Source organism: Protopterus annectens, chromosome 6.part0, assembly GCF_019279795.1.
Source record: "Protopterus annectens isolate FY-2018-M chromosome 6.part0, PAN1.0, whole genome shotgun sequence".
Lineage (NCBI taxonomy): Eukaryota > Metazoa > Chordata > Ceratodontiformes > Protopteridae > Protopterus > Protopterus annectens.
The window spans coordinates 703,838,384-703,861,695 of record NC_056737.1 but is presented as its reverse complement, the minus strand read 5'-3'; the positions used below and the strand labels follow the sequence as shown (position 1 = coordinate 703,861,695).

Below are 23,312 nucleotides of genomic sequence, written 5' to 3'. Positions count from 1 at the left end.
AAGTTAATAAAACAGTTTAGTACATAAAGAGAGATTAAAATATTTTTATTTTTATTCATGGTGTGTGTGTGTGTGTGTGTGTGTGTGTGTGTGTGTGTGTGTGTGTGTGTGTGTGTGTGTGTGTGTGTGTGTGTGTGTGTCTGTATATCAGTATTTATGTAGGGGTGTGTGTGTGTGTGTGTATGTGTGTGTGTGTGCTTGTGTGTGTGTGTGTGTGTGTGTGTCTGTGTGTGTGTGTGTGTGTGTGTGTGTGTTTATGTCTATAAATGTATGTGCACGTCTGTGTGAATAAACAGTAAAAAGTGGTATTAGTTTGGAACACAACACTGTAAAATCAGTTTTCTTTTTAAGATGAGGTTTATTTACAGGGACAATGAAAAAATTGTGTCTTTGTAATAAATTGTGAGGTCTCAGAAAATAAAATTCAGTTCACGTTCACCTGTGTAGTTGGAATCAGTCATAAACAGACAATGTAGTACAAAAAGACTATGGACGTTAGTTCTTTTCAGCAATGTTTTGGATAAGTTTTCACACAGGATTTGTAATAAAACAGCACTCACAAAATGTGTCAGTCTTTTTCACTAAGCTTTAGTCCTTAGCTTCTTCATTACTAGCCAATAGTTCCACCAAAGTATGCCAGAGAAAATTTCCAACCTTCATCCTTCACAGACCTGCAATTCTCTCAAGACTCCTTTGATAAATTGTCTGTCATTCTAGAGGTGAAGAATTTGCGCTTAGCAGGGATAGTGTCCCTACTATAGCTCCAAAATGCAGCTGATTCCTTTTAACTTTCTACCCTTTTCCTTGTTAAAGGGCAATTCTACTTGCAATACTGCAATATGCTTCCTTTGTTCAGCTACTAACTTTACAGTCGCAATGTTAAATGACCCCCCTACATGTGGATCCAAGTCAGTTCATTAGCATTTAAACAGCTGTTGCCAAAGACAGTGGGAGTCATTGAAATTAATGGGCTGAAGGACTTGAAGCCCATTGCATTGTAGTTGTTTCAGATTATAATATTTTTGTCTCTAGAGCTACATTAAAGAGGTCTGGTAAGTTGCAAGCTTCCTTCTAAATAGTAAGTTAGAATGGTAAAGGCACATTTGATAGGCCTTCTTTTCAATTGCTGAATAGCATTTCTCAGAATTGCTGATCATTCAGATGGTATAACAAATTAGATGTTCTCACCTCTGTAATTTGAGCTGAGATTGTACCTATGACTACTCAGAGGATTTTGTCTTCATCAAAAAATTGTTTGGAACATTTGGAACTATTAGTACTGGTTCTGAACATAGCTTTTAGTTGTTTGAAGGTTTGTTCCTGCTTGTCTATTTCAAGGGAGCCTTTCAAGAGATAAGGAGAGATCAGGATTTTTGATGTAGGTCCTTCAGGAGAATAAAAACAACCATATAGTATATTATATTTATAAACCAGCAGAAAGTAGCAATGAAATTGTGAAAGATCTTTCAAAGTGAAACTCTGGGCCTGTGTCTTTGTCTGAAGGATTTCAAGCCTGCATAAGGTGTAACACTGCTGGTGATTCCCTGCTGGGTGAGAAAATAAAGCTATATGTTTTGTCTTTCAATGATAGAGCTGCTTTCTGGCTTACCTTATCCATTTTGTTTTCTGTTTTAAGAAGTCTTGGCCTGGTGATTTTATTCTGTGTGAGCGACAGACACTTAAATTATCTAGGCTCATGTTTCAAATGTTTTTTCATTGGTTAATTTGAATACTCTCCTGAGTGATACTTAAATACAAAGTGAAATTCTGGGCCTTTATCTTTGTCTGAAGGATTTCAAGCCTGCATAAGGTATAGCACTGCTTGTGATTCCCCGCTAGGGTTTACCACCCACTCACCCGTTTGTCTGTCTTCTTTTTAAACCTGGTAATTTTAAGCTTCCCACCCCTGCTGTAAATTGAACATAATACACTCCTCCCTTTCTACATTGCTGCTAATATTTTGATTTTTTTTATCTGAATTATTTATCTGCCTTTCCTAGTGCTTATATCGAAAAAGTGCATTTTGCCTTTTATTGCCTGTTGTACTGATTTACTTCATCTGAATTCATTATCTAGCTAGCTGTTGGATAAAGGAGTGTATTTTCACACTCCAGCAAGCATTTTTTTTCTCATGAAGGTCTGTGGATTTTCCTTCTAGTGCACTGGGAAGTAGCCTGGTCTGTCTAGGTTGAGGAAACACTTGTGATTTCTGCATGTAGTTTTATTGGCTGGCCAGCTTATTAATCAGCTTATCTTGTTTTTAGCGCCTTTATAAATTCTGTACAGCTGAGTGGCTCTTGGCTCATTTATACAAAGTGAAGTACTTTTTTGAATAATCACACTTTTTATGAGCTGTTTAAGGTACACTGCTGTATTCATATCTTTAAGTTTGTTTGAGATAGTACTTCACTCTGGACACTCACTTACTGTGCTTTTACATTAGGAGGACTGGGACTATTCATCTATTGGCTGTTGCAGTTTACTTTGTCTTTCTGAGCTGGGAAACCCACAAAAGAGCTCTAAGTATTTTTTCTTTGCACTTCTCTTATATGCTGTGACTGTACTTCAGCAGTTAAAAAACTGTACTGTTTGCTTCTGCTTTGTACTGTATTTTAGTACTGCATTTGCTGTACTTTGACTGTATTTCACACCAACTGCTGCTTTTACTTAATTTAAGGAAAGATCTGTTTCTGCCATTTTATTCTGTTGCTATTATTAATTCAAGAAAAATCATGCTGTTTTTACACTGTTGCTTATTTAATTAAAAAAAAATACCCTGCTTTTTTCTGATGTTCTGTTGCACTTCTCTTGGCCATAGTATAGATTGGATTTAGAGTGGCTGAATTCAGTTCTGTTTGTAGGTTGAGCACTGAAATCAGGACATCTTTTTTTGGAGAAGCTCCCCTGTAACCTCATGGCAGGAGTAGGACTATCTAATTGAAGGTCATTGGTTCAGGGTTCTGTTTAAACTATTTCATTGGTGCAGGGCTCAGTTTGAGCTTTTTCAATGGTTTATTTGTATTAGCTGCTTTGTGCTTGCTTGCAAGTAGCACACCATCATACACCACCGTGCAGAGGGGGTAAGTCTTTGTGGTTATAGGCTTAAAAGCTCCAAAATAAGTATTTTCCCTTAGAAGCGGCTACTATCTAACAGAGCAGTTGTTGAATAGCTGTCAGCTGTTCAGTGAACTACTCAGCAGAGGTTTTACCTCTTACCTATCAACATCAGACCCTGTAGATCCCCTCTTTTATAGACCTCCTACTGTACACCCTAAAATAGCTCCCTGCCTGATACCCCCATGTTTTTCTCCTTATCTACTGAGATACCAGGTTCAAACCTTGCATTATGGGCTGTCAGTTTCCCTCTGTTTCACCTGCCAGCCTGGTGGGCATGTTCTTTTTTGAGGCAGTGTAGCAACTGCCTCATATACTCTGACAACCCTTTGCTCCTAAATCACTCTAGTGTAATTTGCAAGAGATCCTCCTGCATTAAGAATCTGGAGTCACTGCTCTTTCTTGCCCAGAACAGCAACACTAAACAGGTTGTTAGGTCACACACCACAACTCCTGTTCGTAATATGCATCCAACACATAAATCTTCATATGCATAGGTACTCTCCAGAAACCTACGTAAACACCAGAGACCTCAAAAACACAAACATGGTACACCTAATACAACACTCAAAGCATCCAATACGCATAAAAACACTAGCACCTATGTCTCACCAAATAAGCCCTTAAGGCAATGGACAACTATTCCAAATGTTTTATTTATAGGTGACTGTGTAGTGAGACATATGGACACTAGGTTGAAGAAGGAGAAGGTTACAGTCAGCTGCCTCTCTGGTGCAAGGATTCACCAGATCACACATACACTCAAGTCTCTCAACAATAAGTATCATATGACTCCATCATAGTTCTTATTGGTATGAATGACTTGAGACATACCTTTCTGGGACTATTTGAAGAGAGACATGATTGAGCTCTCTGAATGTGTCCCAGGTGGGTATGTCTCTAACTTAGAGAAGCATTTTACCATCGCCTAGGATGATACCACAATATAAACAGAAAATGATTAACTTCAATAATTGGCTTAGTTTCTGGTGTCATTCTAAGAAGATCCAGTTCCTGTCAGCCTGGGATGACATGGTAGATAGACCTGGTCTTCAGCTGGCACTTCTAGGCTTTCAGTTGCTGGTTAAGGCACTTGCCTCCCTCATGATGCCTTTTTAGGTAAGGTCACAACAACAGAATTCCCAACATGAATATATCAAACACAAAGAAACTAAGGATCATGCTGCTAAATGCTAGGAGTTTAAATCATAAACTGCACTCTCTGGAAGCACTCCTCTCCTTGGAATATGTTGATGTCTGTGCAGTCACAGAAACCTGGCTAAAAGCCGTAGAAAGTACCCTGGCCCTGCAAGGCTGCAATGCCTTCCATACTTTAGACTGCAAACTGAAGGTGTGAGAACCAAAAGAGGTGGAGTTTCTAACTTCATTAAAGATAATTACACCTCTAAACTGGTTAGACAAGAAAACTCTATGGAGTTAAACCAAGTCCTAATTACCATGGGCAAGACCCCCCTTCAGGTCATCTCATCAGTTACAGGTCCCCTTCCATGAACCAAGATGCCCACACAGCTTATTTAGACCTACTTGGGACAACTGAGGTACAACCTAACACCCTACTCATGGGTGACTTCAACTATCCTTCCATTAATTGATAAGGTTATATGAGCCAAAACTCACTTGCACAAAAGTTCCTGGACTTTGTTAAATCAAATGCCCTGGAACAAATAGTGCACCATACCACAATGGGCTCTGATGTTCTAGACCTGGTCCTCAACAATATTAGTGACTGATGCAATGCCTCAAGTGTACAACCCAAACTGGTTAAGTCTGACTTCAAGTCATTTTTGATGTAGCAATGGCACCAAAACTCCCCAAAGAAGAAGTCAGGCTAACAAAAACCTCACCAAAGCTAACTGTATCCTCCTACGGGAAGGTGTAATCAACTTCCAGTTTCCAAAGATAGCATTGATGGCTATACTAAGGTATACAGTGGTACCTGTATAAACATCTACACAATTGTATAGACACAGCCATGCCAGAGAGGATTAAAGCAGGATCCACAAGAAAAAAACAAACCATCCTGGTGGACGTCTAGCATTAATAAATTGTACAATAAGTGAAAAAAGCTGCTGTCTAAAAATACAAACGTGAGATCCCAGAACTGGAAGAACACCCTCCTCAACCTACACAAGCAAACAAGACAACTCATAAAATTTTCAAAGAACAACTGTGAGAAAAATTTAGCAACGATAGCCAAGGATAACCATAAGCCTTTCTTCAACTACATCTACAACCTAAAAGGTAGGACTCAGATGTGTGCTGAACTAATTGTGGATGGTGTTACACACAAACTGACCCTGCAGAATTTGCAAACCTGCTAACAGACAGGTTTGGCAAAAATTTCACCACCTATTCCCCCGAGCATACCGCAAACCATGTCTTCCTCATCTTCTCCTCCCTGCATCTCCAAAGAGCAGGTCATCAATGCTGTCTCCAAGGCTAAGAACACAGCCTCTATGGGACCAGATGGCATTCCGGGCTGCATTCTTAATGTTCTAAAACAAGAGCTAGCTGCTCCATTAGGCACTCTGTTCAACCACACTCTGAGTATTGGCTTTGTCCCCACTGAATGGAAAATAGTGACTGTTATTCCCTTCCACAAGGGCAAATTGGCAACAGACTTGGGTAACTATAGACCCATAAGTTTAACCAGCCTCATCTGTTAGACAATGAAAGAAATCATCATGGACCTCATAAGTGATGATATAGGTGACCTCCAAACCCTACATCCCATCCCAGTTTGGTTTTGCTAAGAGCAGGTCATGCCTGCTAAACCTGGTGGACTTCTTTGAGAATGTCACCAGAGCCATAGATGAGGGCAAAGCCATGCACACAGCCTATCTTAACTTGACCAAGGCCTTCGACACTATCCCACATTCAGGCATCATTGACAAACTAACCCAGTTGAATATGAACCCCTATGTTGTCAGGAGGGTTGCAAACTGGCTCACAGATCAACAACACTCAGTCAAAGTGGAAGACTTTACCTCTACTAACCGACCTGTCACCAGTGGGGTCTCACATGTGGCAGTGTTGGGCCCCTTCTCGTTTCGTATATGCTTTTCAGAAGTCCAGGCCAAAACAGAGGGGCTGTGGTTAACCAAGTTTGAGGATGACTGCAAATTAGATGCTATCACTGAGTCCCCTAGCAATATCAGCATACTTCAAAAGGGGCTTACACAGACCAGTGACTGGTGACAAAGCCATGGTCTTAAACTAAATGCTAAAAATTGCATCATCATTCCCTACGGTAAAAACAATGTCCCTGCTGTTTAGAAAATAAACAATAATACCCTAAATACCAATTCAGTGGTGAGAGACCTGGGAACCCAAGTTGACTGTGACCTCAGCTTTGACCACTATGTGTTGGGTCTATATTACATTATCAAATACTCATGTATTTGAAAACGTAATCATCGACCCCTAAATGTCGAAACCGTCAAATGTCGAACAACTAAAAAAATACAAAAACCCACCCAAGCAAACCATTTAAACACTATAAGCAGGGGGGAAACCCCCCCTGCACCCCCCTCATGGGGGGCTGCAACCCCCACCCCCGCTACTTAAATATACCAACTCTGAGATCGCCATACAGTGCAGACAATGGAAAACTTCCATTTCTGCACTGTACGGAGATCTCCATTGAAATGTTCAACATTTGACGTTTTTGACATTTACGGGTTGATGATTATGTTTTCGAATACATGTGTATTCGATAACGTAATATAGACCCTGTGACGATTGGGGAGAGATGGGCAAAGGCTGCCAGCCTAGTCAAACTGAATTTGATATATAATTGTATTATTTGTAAATAAATGTAAAATACAGGCATGTTTTCTTGAGTGTAAAAGAATACTGTGAAATGTGGAACTGCAAAATATGTGACAACATTGCACTCTACTGGCCCAGTGAAGCATGTTGTGACCCTTTCATGTTAGAATTTGGCTCCAGTGCGTCTGGATGAAGGTTTCATGCCCATTGTTTTAAGGCTAAAGTTTATGACCAGAATTTACATGTGGATGGTGCTTTATTGCTCTGCTTTCTGCTAGAGTGTATATGTGAAATGCCTAGTATTGTTATAAGTTTCTGAGCAGGTGTTAGATTGCTAAATAATGCAGTTTGTGGCCTGAGAACTCAGACCAGGTGTTAAGATGATACAATATGAATACTGGGAAAACCTTAGTGTCAAAATGATGTAATTTGGGAGGGCCTCAGAAGAGCTGATGGTTAGTGTTTAAAAAACTATTGTTCAGTGAGAGACTGGGAGCATTTTGATCTTGGATATCTAACTCAGCACTCTGCCTAAGCTCACATGTAAGTTTCTAGCACTGTGATTTCTTGTAGGAATAGTTAAAGCTAATAAAAATTAATTAGGTATTTTTCTTTGAAATCAGACCAGTCCTACTGTATTATTTTAAGTTTCTGTGTGATCTCTGAACTCTTAGATATATCTGTGGTGTGATAATTTATTATTAAATATTTTTAAAACCTTCTACCTGTGGCTGGTTTATGTAGAGATAAATTATGCTTTAGAGTACATTATAAATTTATAGAGTTTTCTGTCTAAGCCCTTCCAATAAGCCTAGACTGAATAATCACATTACCAATTGGATAATAATATTGCCAAGTAATAATTGGACACCCTTTTAAGGGCCTTTTAGTAGCTGATATTATTAGCTGGGTGGTGGCAGGGATTACTACCGTATGGTCTGGGTAAAGGGGCACAGCTGACGAATCTGTGTCAGCCTTTTCAAGGAGTGTCTGTGAAGTTGTGTAAATACTTATCCCAAAGTGTGTGTGTGTTGTGTCAGCTACTTGGGCAGGGAGACGAAGCACTGGTTGGACAGAGAGGGTACTGGAGGTTTTAGCTTGCCCAGCTAGGCTGGGACCTGGACCCTATAGCTGTGCCAGTGGGGAGTCTTATTGGGGACCTGGTGAGCAAGGAGGAAACCAGACCCAGATTGACTGTGATCTCTGTGTGCACTTAAGGGAAATTGTACTTTACTGTGTGTATTAGTTATCCTTTCCCCTCTTCTTGGAGATGACCTCCTTGGTGTTAGTGGTGAGGATTGAGGCTCCTTGATTGCTGGGCCAGGGCAAGGTCATCACAGACCCCATGTGTTTACTGATTAGCAAAGGCATCCCCTCAAGAGCAAAAGAGGTTATTATCCCCCTGTACTTGTTCCTCATCAAGCCTATTGTTGAATATAATGCTCCCTTTGGTATGTACTGTACCAGACACCTGCAGTAACTTGAGAGACATCAGAGATTTCTAAGAAAATTCAGGGTCTCTAGCACGTCTTATACGGACAGACTGAAGTTGCTGTCACTGTACTTAGTAGCATATAGACTACTTAGAGGTGACTTATGTCTGGTTTACAGGGCTATCTCTGACACAAATCTAATGGAAATGCTGCACATCTGTAAGTCAAATGGGACTAGAGTTACCCGTTCCAGGGACCTCAATCTAGCCTGCAACATAAACAGGACCAACTGGAGAGACAGATATATCTCTCAGAGGTTGCCACTCCTCTAGAATAGGATTCCAATCCATATCAACTAGAGCACCTCCATGACCCTGTTAATAAGAGCAATGTGGACAACTGGATGAGAAACCATAAATTTCTGCCAGGGATTGCCCCGACTTCTTTCCTGGACATGGTTAGGCCTTGCTAGAAAAACCTTGGGCATAGACGATATATGTCATCTAGTATTATATTGGGATTTAACAGCTAGGCTTGTACAGACCCTCTGGTCAATAGCGTAGTAACATCCTATGAACAAGTAGGGATGACTATAAGTAGGTGCATAAAAAATAGGCAAGATGGGGCTAGAAATTATTGGAGAAAAATAACAAATGAGCCAAATGTATTGGGAGTATTATGGACAGGGAATGGTCCGATTGAGATGAAAGCATATTTTCAATGGAGGGCCATGGAGAAAAGCCTCACAGTTAATACAACAGAGGCAACAAAAACTCAACTTGCCATGAACATTCTTGAATGCATATACAAAACAATTACAAAAATGTATATGTGTAAATAGAAAACATAAGTAATGAAGGTTGCAAATAAATACATCAGCAGTATATAACAACAGTCAAATATTAGTTTAAGACTATAGATAGGGTAATTGTTAAAGGAGTTAGAGGAAGAGATGGAGAAACTAGGGTTGATATAATTTAGAAATAGGATGGATGGAGATGAAATTTTGGTACAAGGACAGGTCCAAGTGGAAGTTAACCAAGTTTTTTTAATTTCTAGATAGGGGAGGATAATAGAGTGGAATGAGGCCAAGCAGAAGTTTGGACTGTGGGTTGGAAACTGCCTTCCCTACCAGAGACTGATAGTAGAGTATAGACAGTACAAAAGGGGTGGGTAGGGCTAAGTGAAAGAGCAGGATTTTTGTTGAGCCTAAAACAGAAGCTGTCCTTAAAAAAATGAACATTACTAGGGCATGTAAAATAATGCATAATTCTAAGAATTAATTCAAAGAGGTTAGAAAAAACTGGGAAGTAGGAATAAAAAGGCAATATACAAAGAAACAATGGGGGACATTTGATACCTCCCAGTATTAAAAAAAAAAAAAAAAAAAGGCGAGCAAGTCTAGGATTTTTGCATGGAAGTGTTTGAATGGTTATTTTTATACCCAGAGCAGACTTCAGAAAAAATTTCATCTAGTAGATTGCGAATGCTGAAGATTTGATTGGAAAGAGAGGGGTAATTGGGAACATGTTTTTTGAGAATATAACGAGTTGGCAGAATTTAAAAATCCCTACAGGATACTTTTATCAGAACTGTTGGGGAGCAAAGTGTTTTAGCTAAGTAAATTATTCTTTTCAGAATGGATATAGAAACTGAATCACCTAGACATAGACAAACTATGTCTAATGTTATTGGCTGGCAAAAAAGTAATTACTGGAAAATAAAAATCAAACTCTAAACCAACTTTAAGTCAATTATTGAACATTGTAAAGGAGATGAAAGCATTAGCGGGTAAGATCTTTAGAAAAAGAAAGGAACAAACCACACAGAAGTAAATGAAATTTGAGGAAACAATGCATGCAGAATAAAGTGCAGGAAAAAGGATGACATTTCAAGGAAGGCAGGACTTGAGTGATTTATGTAAGGCTAGACTGAATGATAATTGCTAAAAAGGAAAACATATAATGCAAGTAAATGAAAATGTTTGTAATAGTTTGTTTTCTTTTCTATTAATTTATGTGCAAGTTTCATTACTAAATATATATGAAATTAGTGTTTAATAAAATCTTTCATTGGAGTCTCACCCTTGGTCAGGTCAATCAAGGGGCAAACAGTGCTTGTGAAGTTTGGCATAAGCTTAAGATAATAGCTAGCCAGTCTTAACAAAAAAATAAATTAAGAAATAAATAAAATAAGTGGTAGTTGGCATGGGTCAGTTTTGCGTAGCTTCAGCTTTTTTTTTTCAGTTTGTAGTTTCACTAACCCTCACCCAGTTACACAGTCCAAACAGCAGGCTTCTGTCATGCTTGACTTACACTTACCCAGGTTAGCAGTCAATTTAGCTTGATCCAGAGTATTTTAAATGTCTTGGATTTCAGGGAGATGACTTTTCCAGTTCTCATAAACTATTGCCACATCATCCAGGTAGGCTGCTGCAGATCTGTTGTGAGATGTAATGATTTTGGGCATCAGCCTTTGGACCATTGCAGTTGGTGACTGAAAAGTATGACTGTCTAGTGAAAGAGTGCTTCTGGTGAGGAAAGTTCTGTTTTGTTTTTTTTATTCTTTAGCTTCTGCAGACATTAAGCATTTTAAGGGTCTGTTAACTTTCTGATTGACAGCTGTCAGTTGACAGTTATATTTTTGAGTTGCCTGTCTGTGGTTCACAACTCTAATGAAACCATGTTTCTGGTGTCTTGGAAATACTTAATTTCCTGCCTTCTTCATCACTTTGTTTTCTCATAACTTTGGAAAGAACAGCTTTCCCAAACTGATTATTTGTTGGTCATTTCACAGCTGTCCATTGGCATTTGGTAATATGGAACCTAAAGGTCTTATTTCAGGCTATTAGTTTTTAGTAATGGCACTTTTTTAATCAGTAAGCTGCTTTCTGTTGGTTTTTCCTTCATTTTTTTATCATTTTAATTGTTTTTTTTTGTCTGTATTGATGTACAAGCTGGTTTATAATGATAAAATGGACTCTAGATATTCCCTTTAATGTAAGTATTTTTACATGAAATGTTTTCCTTAGACTGTGACTATATGTGAAGTTGTAGACAATTTGTCCCTCTAGCATATAGTTACTATATTTTCTTCAGGATGTTCCTTATAGGTTCATAGGTTGGTACTAGGCTATCGGCCCTAGGGCCTGTACAAGCCTAGCCGTAACAATTCCCTGGATATTTCTTCCCACAATATTTACTTCCCTGGACCCCTGTCTAGCAGGGTGACTGACGTGATCGCTGGGGTGAATTTCCTATCTCCCATACAATCGTCAAGGTTCCTTTTGAAGAGGGCCAAGGAGGCGCTCTGCTTGACATGTATGGACAGTCTATTCCAGAGTATGGGGAGTCTCTGGGTCAGGAACCTATTCCTCCAGCATGTTTTGTTCATTGCGATGACAAGGTTTAGATTCTGGAGCGTGTGGCTCTGAGGGATTGGGATTTCTTTAAGTGGAGCATGTCCAACAGCTCAGGGTTTGACATGGCCTTGTATGTTAAGCAGAGATCACCTCTGAGTAGACGATATGCCACAGAGTATAGCTGAAGTTTTTTTAGATGGTCAGCATAGGGCATCTGCTTTAGGCCTGTGATTCTTTTAATGAAGTATTTCTGCATCCTTTCCAGCTGTTGCAGATGTCTTGTGAGGTACATACCAAATGGGGCATTTTACTGAATAATGGGTCTAATGAGGGATGAGTACAGTGGGACAATGACCTCCTTTTTTCTGGATGAAAAGCCCTTAGTGATGAGGTGTGCCACATAGAAGGATTTCCTGACTGTTGTGGCGATGTGGTTATCGAAGGTGAGACCACTGTCCACCTGTGTCCCTACGTCTCTGATTACACTTTCGGTGTTTAATGCACTGCCAACTATGTGGTAATTCATGGGTACATGTTTTTTCCCAAAGGGGATAACTATGCATTTCTTTGCATTAAGCTTGAGCCCATGGCTCTAGAACCAAGAATCTGTTTCTGTAAGGCGCTTTTGTAGAATATACACATCATTTGGGGATTCAATAATGGCTCCCAGTTTGCAGTCATTTCCGAACTTTGTTAGCCAGAGTCCCTTAGTAGAAGTAGATGCCAAACAAGAGAGGTCCCAGGACTGAACCCTGAGCTACTCCACTTGTCACTTCTCTGGAGCTGGATTTGGAGTCGGCTACATTTACAGTCTGGGTTCTGTAAGTAAGCCATTTGGCAACCCATCGAGTGAAGTAGGGATTTATGCCCAGCTTAGTAAGTTTATCTATGATTCCAGACTGGGGGATGATGTCGAAGGCCTTGGAGAGGTCCGCATAGGCTGTGTGGACAGCCTTACCCTTGTCCACAGCTCTGGAGACTGATTCAAAGATGTCAGTCAGGTTCAGGAGACAAGATCGGCCTTCACGAACCCAAACTGGGTGGGGTCCAGTGTTTGAAGGTTGCCAATGTCTTTGTTTATAAGTTTCATGATAATGCGTTCCATTGCCACATTGCCAAAGTGGTTAGAAAATCCTTCTATGTGGCCCACCTAATCTCAAAAGGGTTTGCATCCAGATCAAAAGAAGTCATTGTGCCCCTCTACGCATCACTCATCAGACCCATCATTGAGTACAACGCCCCATTTGGGATGTACCTTACAAGACACCTACAACAGCTGGAAAGACCACAAAAGTACCTCACCAAGAGGATCACTGGCCTCAAACAGATGCCCTAAGCAGCTTGACTGAAGAAACTCCAGCTGTACTCGGTTGCATACCGCCTAGTCAGAGGTGATCCCTGCATGACATACAAGGCCATGTCCAACCCAGACTTGATGAACATGCTTCACCTAAAGAAAAACATACTCCCTCGAGCCACACGCTCTAAGGATCTAAACCTCACCACAACAATAAATAGGATGTGCTGGAAGGATAGATTCCTGTCCCAGATACTTCATATGCTCTGGAACAAGATTCCAGTCTACATTAGGCAGAGCTCCTCACTAACCCGCTTCAAGAGAAACCTTGATGAGTGGATGGGGAACAAAAAGTATACCCCGGGGGGGGTCACTTCAGTGGCTCTGCTGGACAGAGACACAGGGAACTAATCTAAGGGGGTGGTGTAAGCCAACACATTCTGGCTAGGCTTATAAATGCCTTTAGGCAGATAGCCTAGTGCCTACCTATGAACCTATAAACACAGGGAGGACATGCAGACTCCACACAGAAGGTGCCTCAGCCAACAATCAAACTGAGGAACCTCTTGCTGTCAGGCGACAATGCTAAACATGTATGTACGTATGTATGTGTGTGTGTGTGTGTGTGTATATATATATATATATATATATATATATATATATATATATATATATATATATATATATATATATATGTGTGTGTGTGTATATATATATATATATATATATATATATATATATATATATATATATATACATATACATATACATATGTGTGTGTGTGTGTGTGTCTACTTTGCATTACTGAAATTACACTTTATCAAACATTAAAATGATGAGAAGACTATGCTGAAAACCTGCTTTAATGAATGGCTACATCACCGGAATTTTAATCCAGGAATGGAGGCAGTTGACCAACATGGAGAAATTTGCCCTTTTCCCCACTATAGTGCGATATTGGAGTTGGTATATTTTGCTGGGGGGGTGAAGCAAATGCCTGGGTGTGTTTGATATGCTTCAGTGTGTTTGCTTTGTAATGTTGGCCAGTTGCTTCCTTTCCCAGATTAAAATTCTGGTGATGTATGACCGTTCTTTAAAGTATATTTTCAGTGTAGTTGTCTTGCAATTTTAAGGTTCGGTAAAGTGTTATTTTGGTAATGCAAGGTAGCCCAGTGTGTGTGTGTGTGTGTGTGTGTGTGTGTGTGTGTGTGTGTGTGTGTGTGTGTGTGTGTGTGTATATGTATGTGTATATATATATATATATATATATATATATATATATATATATATATATATATATATATATATATATGTATGTACACACGCACATACACATATGTATATTTTTTTACATGTAGGGGTTCATGATATAGGTCATTGCACATAGATGTAGACTTTCAGAACAAAAAAACCCTATATATGGACGTCAGAAATGTCAACATATAGGAATAACAAGGAGCCTACATTGTGTGATCACAATGCAGTGGTGATTAGGGAATTGTCCCTTTCCTTTTGTAGTGCAATTTTGGAGTTAGTATGTGTAATTAGCAGGGGGTTTGACGAGGCAAATGTGCTTGCCCCCTGCTCCCCCCAAAAAATTTTTTTTTTTTTTTTTTTTATATAGAGTTCAACCTTCTGACAGTCTGAGCTATAACACTCAACATTCAAGAGGCTGATGTTATGGCACTCGATATTCAGGAGGTCGACTGATAGCATGAATACGTATAAACGTCTGTGTCTTTTTTTATGTAGTGATTTTCAACTTGGATAATTTTCATTATCTTTTCTATCTATTTTTACTTACTACTATCATATGAACATTTTCTGTCATACTGTATGTACTTTGGTTTTTCACTTTGTTTTTGACCAAGAATAGTTTTGTTCCCATATAGCTCTAGCTTCCTTTCCTTCAATAAATTACTGCTTGTAGGTAAGCCATTCTCTTACTGCTGTTATTGGATTTGATTTTTCTACCCATAATATTATTATTCAGTATTCTGGTATAGTCATTTGCAGTTAACATATTTTTTCCACCTAGTTTATAGTTTTACACAGTCTTTCATCCAATACAAGTATTTCTATCCCTTACTGTTATCATTTTTTGTGTGTATAGTAGACACTTACCTCTGGGACACTGTTTATTGTTTTATGTTTGTTTCGTTATATAAAGGAAGGTCTATTGCCTACTGCTTCCATCATTCCCTATAGGGAAATTATGCCTCAAGAAGTGAAGAAAACATGCATCAGTGTTAAATACAAGAGTGGAGCATGTCTACTTACATCACTGCGTGCTGAAATGACTTTGGAGATGTATACAAAAAGGGTAGAAACCACTTCTTTCCATTTTCTGTCTGACAGAGTCTTTGTAAAGTAAGTAATGCCAGTCTTATGATTTTCTATTACATCAAGTATTTCTGAAATGTCTGCTGTTATGGTAAGTATATTTACCCAGATCTGTACTTTCTGATTCATAGGTCTACAGGTGATACAAATTTAGACTTTTTTTTACAGCAGTACATTTACACTTGGTGCTGTAAAAAAAATATGTGTTAATATGAAATTGCTGAATCCTAGTGACAGGACATTCTGAAGGTGAAAACATGTTTTTGGCAAATCATGGCCCTATGCTGTATTGCTGGTCCATTATAATACTGTCCTACTTTAGTTAAAACCTTTTGATTATTCTCTGAGCTTTGAGTATGTTTGGAAATGGCTAACAGACTATTTTGAGTACATTAGATTTGTTAATAACTCATGTTAAGAAAGTCATTGCAGGACAGGTTGTTTATAGTTGTTCCTTTATTAGATTACATAACAAATACCAAACTATTTTGCTTTTCTTGCATTATATCTTTGTCTTTATATCTGCCACAGATTCAGAGCCTAGAAGATCACTTGGAAATATGGACAGAAAATGAAAACAGAATACAGCCATTAAGCAGATGGTTTGAAGTACAGAAGGACCACTTGGAAGTGCAGCAGAAGCCAGACAGTCTAATAGCAGCTAAGAATACTATAATGGAGTGCAAGGTAAAGCTTGGGATATACAAATAATGGATTATTCTGATTCTGTTTTTTACAAATATAAGAGGAAAACAAGTAGGTAAAAGCAAGTTACTTGCAATGTTTTATTAGTATGACTCTTGCTGTAGACAATATATGTGCGTAGCATTTCCATTTATTACTTATCATATTCTTCATGTTGTTTGTTTGTGTTTTTCTTCCACTAATGTACACAGACGTAGCCCGTTAAGCATAAACTCAGTTATCTGCTGTTTACATCTGAAAACAAAGAAGATACTGAGTTGAGTATTTTAATTTTGTAATAGGATTGGCAGGGCCATGTTTATAAACCAAAATGTTTAGCACTGGTGTGCCACTCTAGATCTGTTTCATTAAAAGTGCTGCCACTTAAAGTTTTCTTGCAGTTTGTACAAAGATTTCAGAAAACGTTTCTCATTGGTAAAAAATTTGACTGCATTAGACACATCATGTTTTACTGCATCTAATTGCACAAGACAAAAAAATGCGTTTCATTTGAAAGTCTTCAATGCAATTTCTGAAAACAAACATGTCCAGACATGATCTCTCCTGTTGATAGGTCGATTTCTGCTAGATACATCTTCTTCAGTCCATCAGCATTTCACACCCACCACATTTGCCAGACACATGCATGCATCCACATACACACATACACATACACACAGTCACAGTATGGCATTTTGAAAAAGAATGCTTCCTCTCTCCTTGTTCCTTTCTTAGCTATTTCTAATGTGTTTTATGGTTCAGGAAGAGAATGGGCAGTTGTATTGGAAATGTTTGTGTAGAAAAAATGTTCTCATTCATTTGTGTATTATTTTTATCTTCAGCTTAGATTTGTATATGTCTTTTTTCAAGGATTGTAACACTGCTGCACCCATTCTGCTAACATTTAGATGAATGGAACCCATTAAAACTGAAAGTGGTCTTATCTAAAGTGAGAATTCTTTCATTCAAACTAAGAGAATGCATTTTCTTTGGTGAACAAATATCCCAACATCCCCCATGCAGGGTACTGTTCCCCCATCACTTCCTACATAAAATAACTGCATCCAAGGTCACTTTATGTATGAAATAAGGAAAATAACTCAAATGTTGCAACCTCAGACTAGTGTACAGAGCTGTCACCCACTTACAGTCAACTTAAACCAGATATGGAAAAAATAGGTATACCACATGTCCTTCTTTGCGAGGAACAGTCCCTGTTTGGGCAGCTGTATTCTGTTGACAAAAAAAAATGGCAAATGTCCTGAGATTTTAGGATCAAAAATATTTCCCAAGTTTTTTTAATAGTTGCATTAAACATTTATTTTGTATCTGAAATGCCTGAATGTTATACAAAATGGCATAAACAACTGAAATGCTACAAGAATAAGCTTTTATTTTTGTAAAGAAAATGAAGTTCTGTCCTTTGCACTGGCCATGGGTATGTTTTGTCCTGCAAAATCTCCCATTTCGACAAAAAAATTTCCCACTTTGGGCATTTGATAATGTGGCAGCCATAGGAGAAACGTGCATCATGTCAAAGCCCATTCCATGCAATGTTTAGTTATTTGCCTTTGTTTATCAGGAAAGTCCAACAGGGTGAAGCCCCTTTTCAGCAGAGGCATGGGGAAGAAAGACTGAGGGATCAGGACTGTGGATGTAGACCCTTCAGGAGAATAATATAGAATACAAGCCACCTTAAATATTGACTACAGTTGTACATAAGAGAAAAGAAAGTGATTGCAGATTAACAGAAAAGTATTGCATGAGAAGATTTAAAATTAAAACAATACAGGAATAAATAAGCAATTACCAATGTGTGTGGGTGTGTGTGTGTGTGTGGGTATATGAGGATTTACCCATGGTTGGTTTGGTTTGATTATGAGGGCAAAGCCCATTGATTAAACAAGGCCAACCATGGGTAAATCCTCATATACCCACACACACACAAGTTGATTATTGCTAATTATACAATGACATTATTGAAGAAAGAAATTGCTTATCCTTCTTAAGTAATGTTTTTGTATAATGGCGCCATAGTTTCCTCTGTATTGTTTCCTTTTCTTCCACTTTTGAAGTAATAAGTGGTTTACGATAAGCACAAAAATGACTAGTAATAAAAAGTCTCATATAGGTGGACTAATGATTTCACAAGCTTTTCTTTAAAAGCAGTAAATAATTTCTTCATGTCACACAACATTAAAAAACCAACATAAAAAAATGAGCGTTTTCATCCCCTACAAAATCAGGACTTCATCAGAATTAAATCAAAGACAAAACCAGCACTTAATTTATACTGCAAATCCTTGACTTAATAGAAGTTATGATTAATCATTTTAAAGTGACAAGCACTTTATAACAACAACACTTCTAAAGCCCATTCCTTCAAATCAAAAAATCATTTGAATGCAACAAATTCTAAAGAAAATTCCAACAAATAAAGGGAGAATGTTAAGGTTGGTAGTAGGTGGAGTTACATTAGAACTGCATAGATTCTTTAAGTAAAAGTGGTTACAAACAAATTTTCTCATTAATCCCAGGGAAAGTCTGTGCTTTTAGTCTTACTTGCCAGACAGCTTCCCTCTCTTCTAATTCATTTTTCAAATCATCCCCTCTTCGATCACTGTAAATTGTTTCTAAAATAGCAGAATTAAAATTATGAATTTTTTGTATGTAAGAGAATGCCTAAATAATGCATTCTTTTCATCACAATTAGTTATACAGTGTAGCTGCTCATAAATCCTGTTCTTGAGACACCTTTCAGTTTTACCCATGTAAAATGCAGGACAACTGCCATAAATTAAAAGATAAACTACATTCTTTGTGTGGCAGTTACTTTTTGCAAACCTAACAACTGATTTAGCTTCACTGGCCAAAATTAACTCACTCACCTCCAAGATATAAGAGCATTGGGAACAACACTAAAAACCACAAAGAGCCAGCAAAAGAGACTTCAAAAATATTCTGTATTCACAAATACATACAGCAAACAAACCACAAAGAGCCAGCAAAAGAGACTTCAAAAATATTCTGTATTCACAAATACATACAGCAAACACTGTGATTTAGCTTCACTGGCCAAAATTAACTCACTCACCTCCAAGATATAAGAGCATTGGGAACAACACCCACATTTAGAAGTTCCCTTCCCCTTGCGTAATACATTTTTTTGAATGTCACTTTTTTCAAATGCAGCTTTAAGGTTGGGGTCTGTTTTATATATGAAAGTGGGTTCATTACCTACTATGTCCTGGAGCATTGGGTTACCTCTTCTAATGTTCCAATTCTTATTTATAATTTCTTTAATAGTTCCTGAATGGTGACCATATTGAACCACCAAGGCCTTATCGTAAATATCTTTGTTCTCATCCTTTTTTACTTCTAACAAACGTAAACCTAACAAAGGTTTATACTTTAGACCCCATTGAGACTTCACATAGCTGCAAGTGTCATTAACTAAAAATAAATGGTAACCCCTGCCTAAAATCATTGACCTGTGTGTGAAATTTCCTTACTGGCCTCCTCAAATTGGGAGGTCATCCTGGCTGCCCTTATACATTGACCTTTTAAGACACTTTTCTATTGACTATATGAGTGGCAGCTAGAAAAATTCAAATAACCATTGCTAAAAGTATGTTTTCGAAATTGTTTTGATTTAAAACCACTAATATCATAAAGGTGTCCAAATAATTAATACCTGTATTATTAAAAGTGTGTGCAAAATGCAATAAATTGGATGACTGATTTAAATAACTTAAAAATTTCCCTATGATAGCTGCTGGATCATTCCATAGGATGAAAACATTGTCCAAAAATCTCACATAAATTTAATATATTGGGAGTAAAAAACATTAAAAATATGTGTTAATTCCCAATTTGCCAACACTAAATTAGCAAAAACTGGGTCACATGAAGCACCCATTGCTACTCCTTTAATTTGCCTATAGTATTCCCCCTTGAAATATATAAAATTGAAATCTAATACCAGGTTCATTAACTCAACCAGAAGATTAATATGATTGTGATGGTATGAAGTGCACTTAAACAACTATTCCTAAAGTGTTCCAACCCTTCCTCTTTAGGAATAGAGGGAAAAACTTCTATTACATCAATGGTCACAAAAATCAAATCTCTTGACCAAATATCCTATGTTTTCTTCCACTTTTGTTGATGTACTGGGTTTGTAATAGGACTTACATTCCTGCACTTGCACAGTGCATCATTGCTGTTCAATAAAAGCAACAGAGAAAAAAGTATCTCTATTGCTCTTTTTTTTTTTGAGAATCTGCACACAGAGGAGAAATATAAGGAAAACCAAGAATATTTCTTTTGTTTTGGAGAACGTAGCTGTTTTTTTCTGTTCTGTATACATACCTCTCAACCTCTTAGTTCAAGAAATGTGGACAAAGTCTTAAGGAATGGGTGTTAAAGGCCCCAAATAGGACAAATTACAAATGTTGCTCTTATAAACTTAGAAATCTGGTACAAAAATAAAAGACAAAGGCAGCAGGATAGAACCACACAAAACATGTATTCCAAACAGTTCAATGATTCAACATTAGCACTTTTATTTTAAAACATTAAAACTTCATCAGCTCCTAGCCTGATGCCTTCGTCTTTTGTTTTTGTACTGGTTTTGCAGTTGGTAATTCATGCTTCCAAACTTAGAAAGCTGCTAGAATAACAAGGTTTGTGTTACCATCCATAGTATATGAAGTCTGACACTCAAATGTGTTTCATTATTTAGTGACTTCATTCCTCAGTGATTTGTCAGAAAATCATAAACTTTATGAGGAACAGATCAAAAACTTGAAGCAGAAAATTGAACATTCTGTGAAAGCTGGACAGTTGAGACATGTGTCTCTGTAACATTTATGAATAGAAAAAAGTCTGGCTGCTCAGTGATACTTTAGCAGCCAGACATTTTTCTGTTGTTATATGAGTGATTTACAGCGGACACACTGGCTGGTGTATTCAATCAGCATGCTTGTTTTTGAATAGCAATGACCTGTCATTGTATAATTAAAGGAGATTTATGCATATAATAGAAGCATTGTCCACCTGGTGAGCTAGCAAATGAGGTAACAAAAGTATGTTAATTAGTATTAATGGTGAATAGGTTTAGGAAGAATGAGAAGGTGGTGGTGGAGGTGGCAGTAATAGAGGAAGCAGCTGGGTTTGAGTAGGACACAGGAGAAAAGGGAAAGAAAGAGCTGAGTAAAGAGAAGGCATGCGATGGAGGACATAACGGAATTAAGAGGATGTTTGTAAATTAATATTTATGGAGATTGTGGGATTATTTCCATACAACTTTGAGTGAAGAATAGAGAAGAAGAGAGTAGTTTTAGAGGTGAGTGTGAGAGATCATCCATTTAGAAATGAACAGTAACAAATCCACTTTGTGAGAAGGTAGTGTTTTAGTCATGACTGGAATTGGTGAGGGTTTGTAGTTTCCTGTAGAGACAATGGATAAGAGTTCCATAGTTTGGCTACTTGAGAAAAGTATAGGGTGTCAGTGTTTGAGTTACTGGAAAAACTGATACTAGAAAGAGGTTTACTAGAGGATCTGTAAGAGCTCGTGAAGGAGAATGCCATAACATAAGTCAAAATACTTATGGGCACTTGATGAGAAGTGTAGTATTTTATGATATTATTTTACTTGATAGAGCTTAAGGAGGTTAGGGAGTTTGATCCAACTTAATTGTTGCAAAAGCAATAAATACTAGGTCCAGTGAAGGCAAAGGCGTCCAGCTTAATTGTTTGAGAGCTTTGTAGTGATGGGTGTGTGAATGTGAGTTGGATGTGAATATGGCTATTTTATTTTAGGTGTGTTCCAGTGAAGAGAGTTGGAAGGCTTAAGGTTGGTGAAAATGGAGGCAGCATAGAGGAGGTTGGGGATAAATAAAGCAGTTGCAATGCATTTTCTGAGGGATTCCCTGACATAGGCTTTGGCTCAATAGAACATGTCCAGTTTTTGGCTCAGTAGAACAAGCCCAGTTTTTGATTTATTTTTATTTGTTGTATGTGGAGGTCATATTTCACGTTTTGATCTGTGGTTAGTTCTCAAAGTTTAATGTGATTAACCTGTCAAATGGAGATCCCATTTAAAGAAGTGAGCATGAAGGTGGTTGCAGAATTTGGTGGGCTTTGGGGGGTGAACAGCATTCATTTAGTTGTTTGGGGTTAAGAACAAGGTTGGAATCATTAAGCTAAGATTGTATGGAAGAGAAAGATTGTTGGATTACTGGAGGAGCAGATAATGTAGTCATCTGCATATTGAATAATGGTAGAGTTAATGAATTGTAGAGGAAGATCATTGATAAAAATGTTGAATAGAATAGGACCTAATGTGGACCCTTTTAGAACTCCAAAGGAGTGGCAGGAGTACATAGAATGCAACCATTTAACACTGAAATTTTGTAGGAGAGGTGGGAGCTAAACCATGACAGGGAAAAATTTGAGAGATCTAGATGTGAAAGTTTTTGACGAAATGCATGCTGAGAGACTGTAAAAAGTCTTAGAGATCAAGAAAAGCTGTAGATACCAACATGAGTTATTTCTATACAGGTGAAATGTATGCAAAAAGGATAGAACTGTCAGTACTGTGAGAAGGATGAAAGCCATGCTGTGAAGCTGATAGAGACAACTGGTGTATACATTTTTCCAGGATCTTGGATAATGGGGAGCTGGTAGTGATAGGCCTGAAGTTAGTTATTCATTTCTTTACAAGAGCCACTTTTATAGAGCTGAAGGATGTAGGAGGAGCACTAGGCTGGGGAAATTACATTCTTGTATAAATTTATCACTGAGGGTAGATAAAGCAATGTCATCAGCTGCAATTTTAAGGAACATGGGGGAGATAAGTCATTGGTTTTTGAATTTGGATAGATATGTATGTATTTGATGGTTAGTGAAACAGTTATTTTTTTCAAGAATTACTTAGGTTTTGGTTGTATTTATACAAATCTGGTAGGCTTGGAATGGACTTTATAATTTCAGTAAGATGGAAATACACATTTGTTGCTGCCTCATGGGCTACAGAGTAGAAGTACTCTGCAGTATAAAGTGAAACATTCCTCTTAATTTTGGTGAGATCATTCATTGCTGAATCCAAAAACACTGTATAGCACTTATGCTACTGAGTTCTTGCTAAAGCCAGAAGCAGCAGTACTGATTACTGCACATTGAAGTGACCTCTTGTTTTTTATTCACTTTCATCTGCATCAGGGTTATGGGAGTCTGTGTCTGTCCTGTCAAACAGTCAACAGAGGGCAGGAGCCAAACCTTGATG

At 38.0% G+C, this 23,312-nt stretch overlaps 1 protein-coding gene across 1 annotated transcript in view; it reads left to right on the top strand.

Annotated features, from left to right (window-relative positions):
• Window positions 1–23,312, top strand: part of SYNE2 (spectrin repeat containing nuclear envelope protein 2) — a 3,814,665-nt gene that overhangs the window by 2,964,865 nt on the left and 826,488 nt on the right. The window contains exon 104 of the mRNA XM_044073561.1: window positions 15,872–16,027. Within this exon, the coding sequence (XP_043929496.1) occupies window positions 15,872–16,027 (156 nt within the window). The remainder of the gene's footprint in view (window positions 1–15,871; window positions 16,028–23,312) is intronic.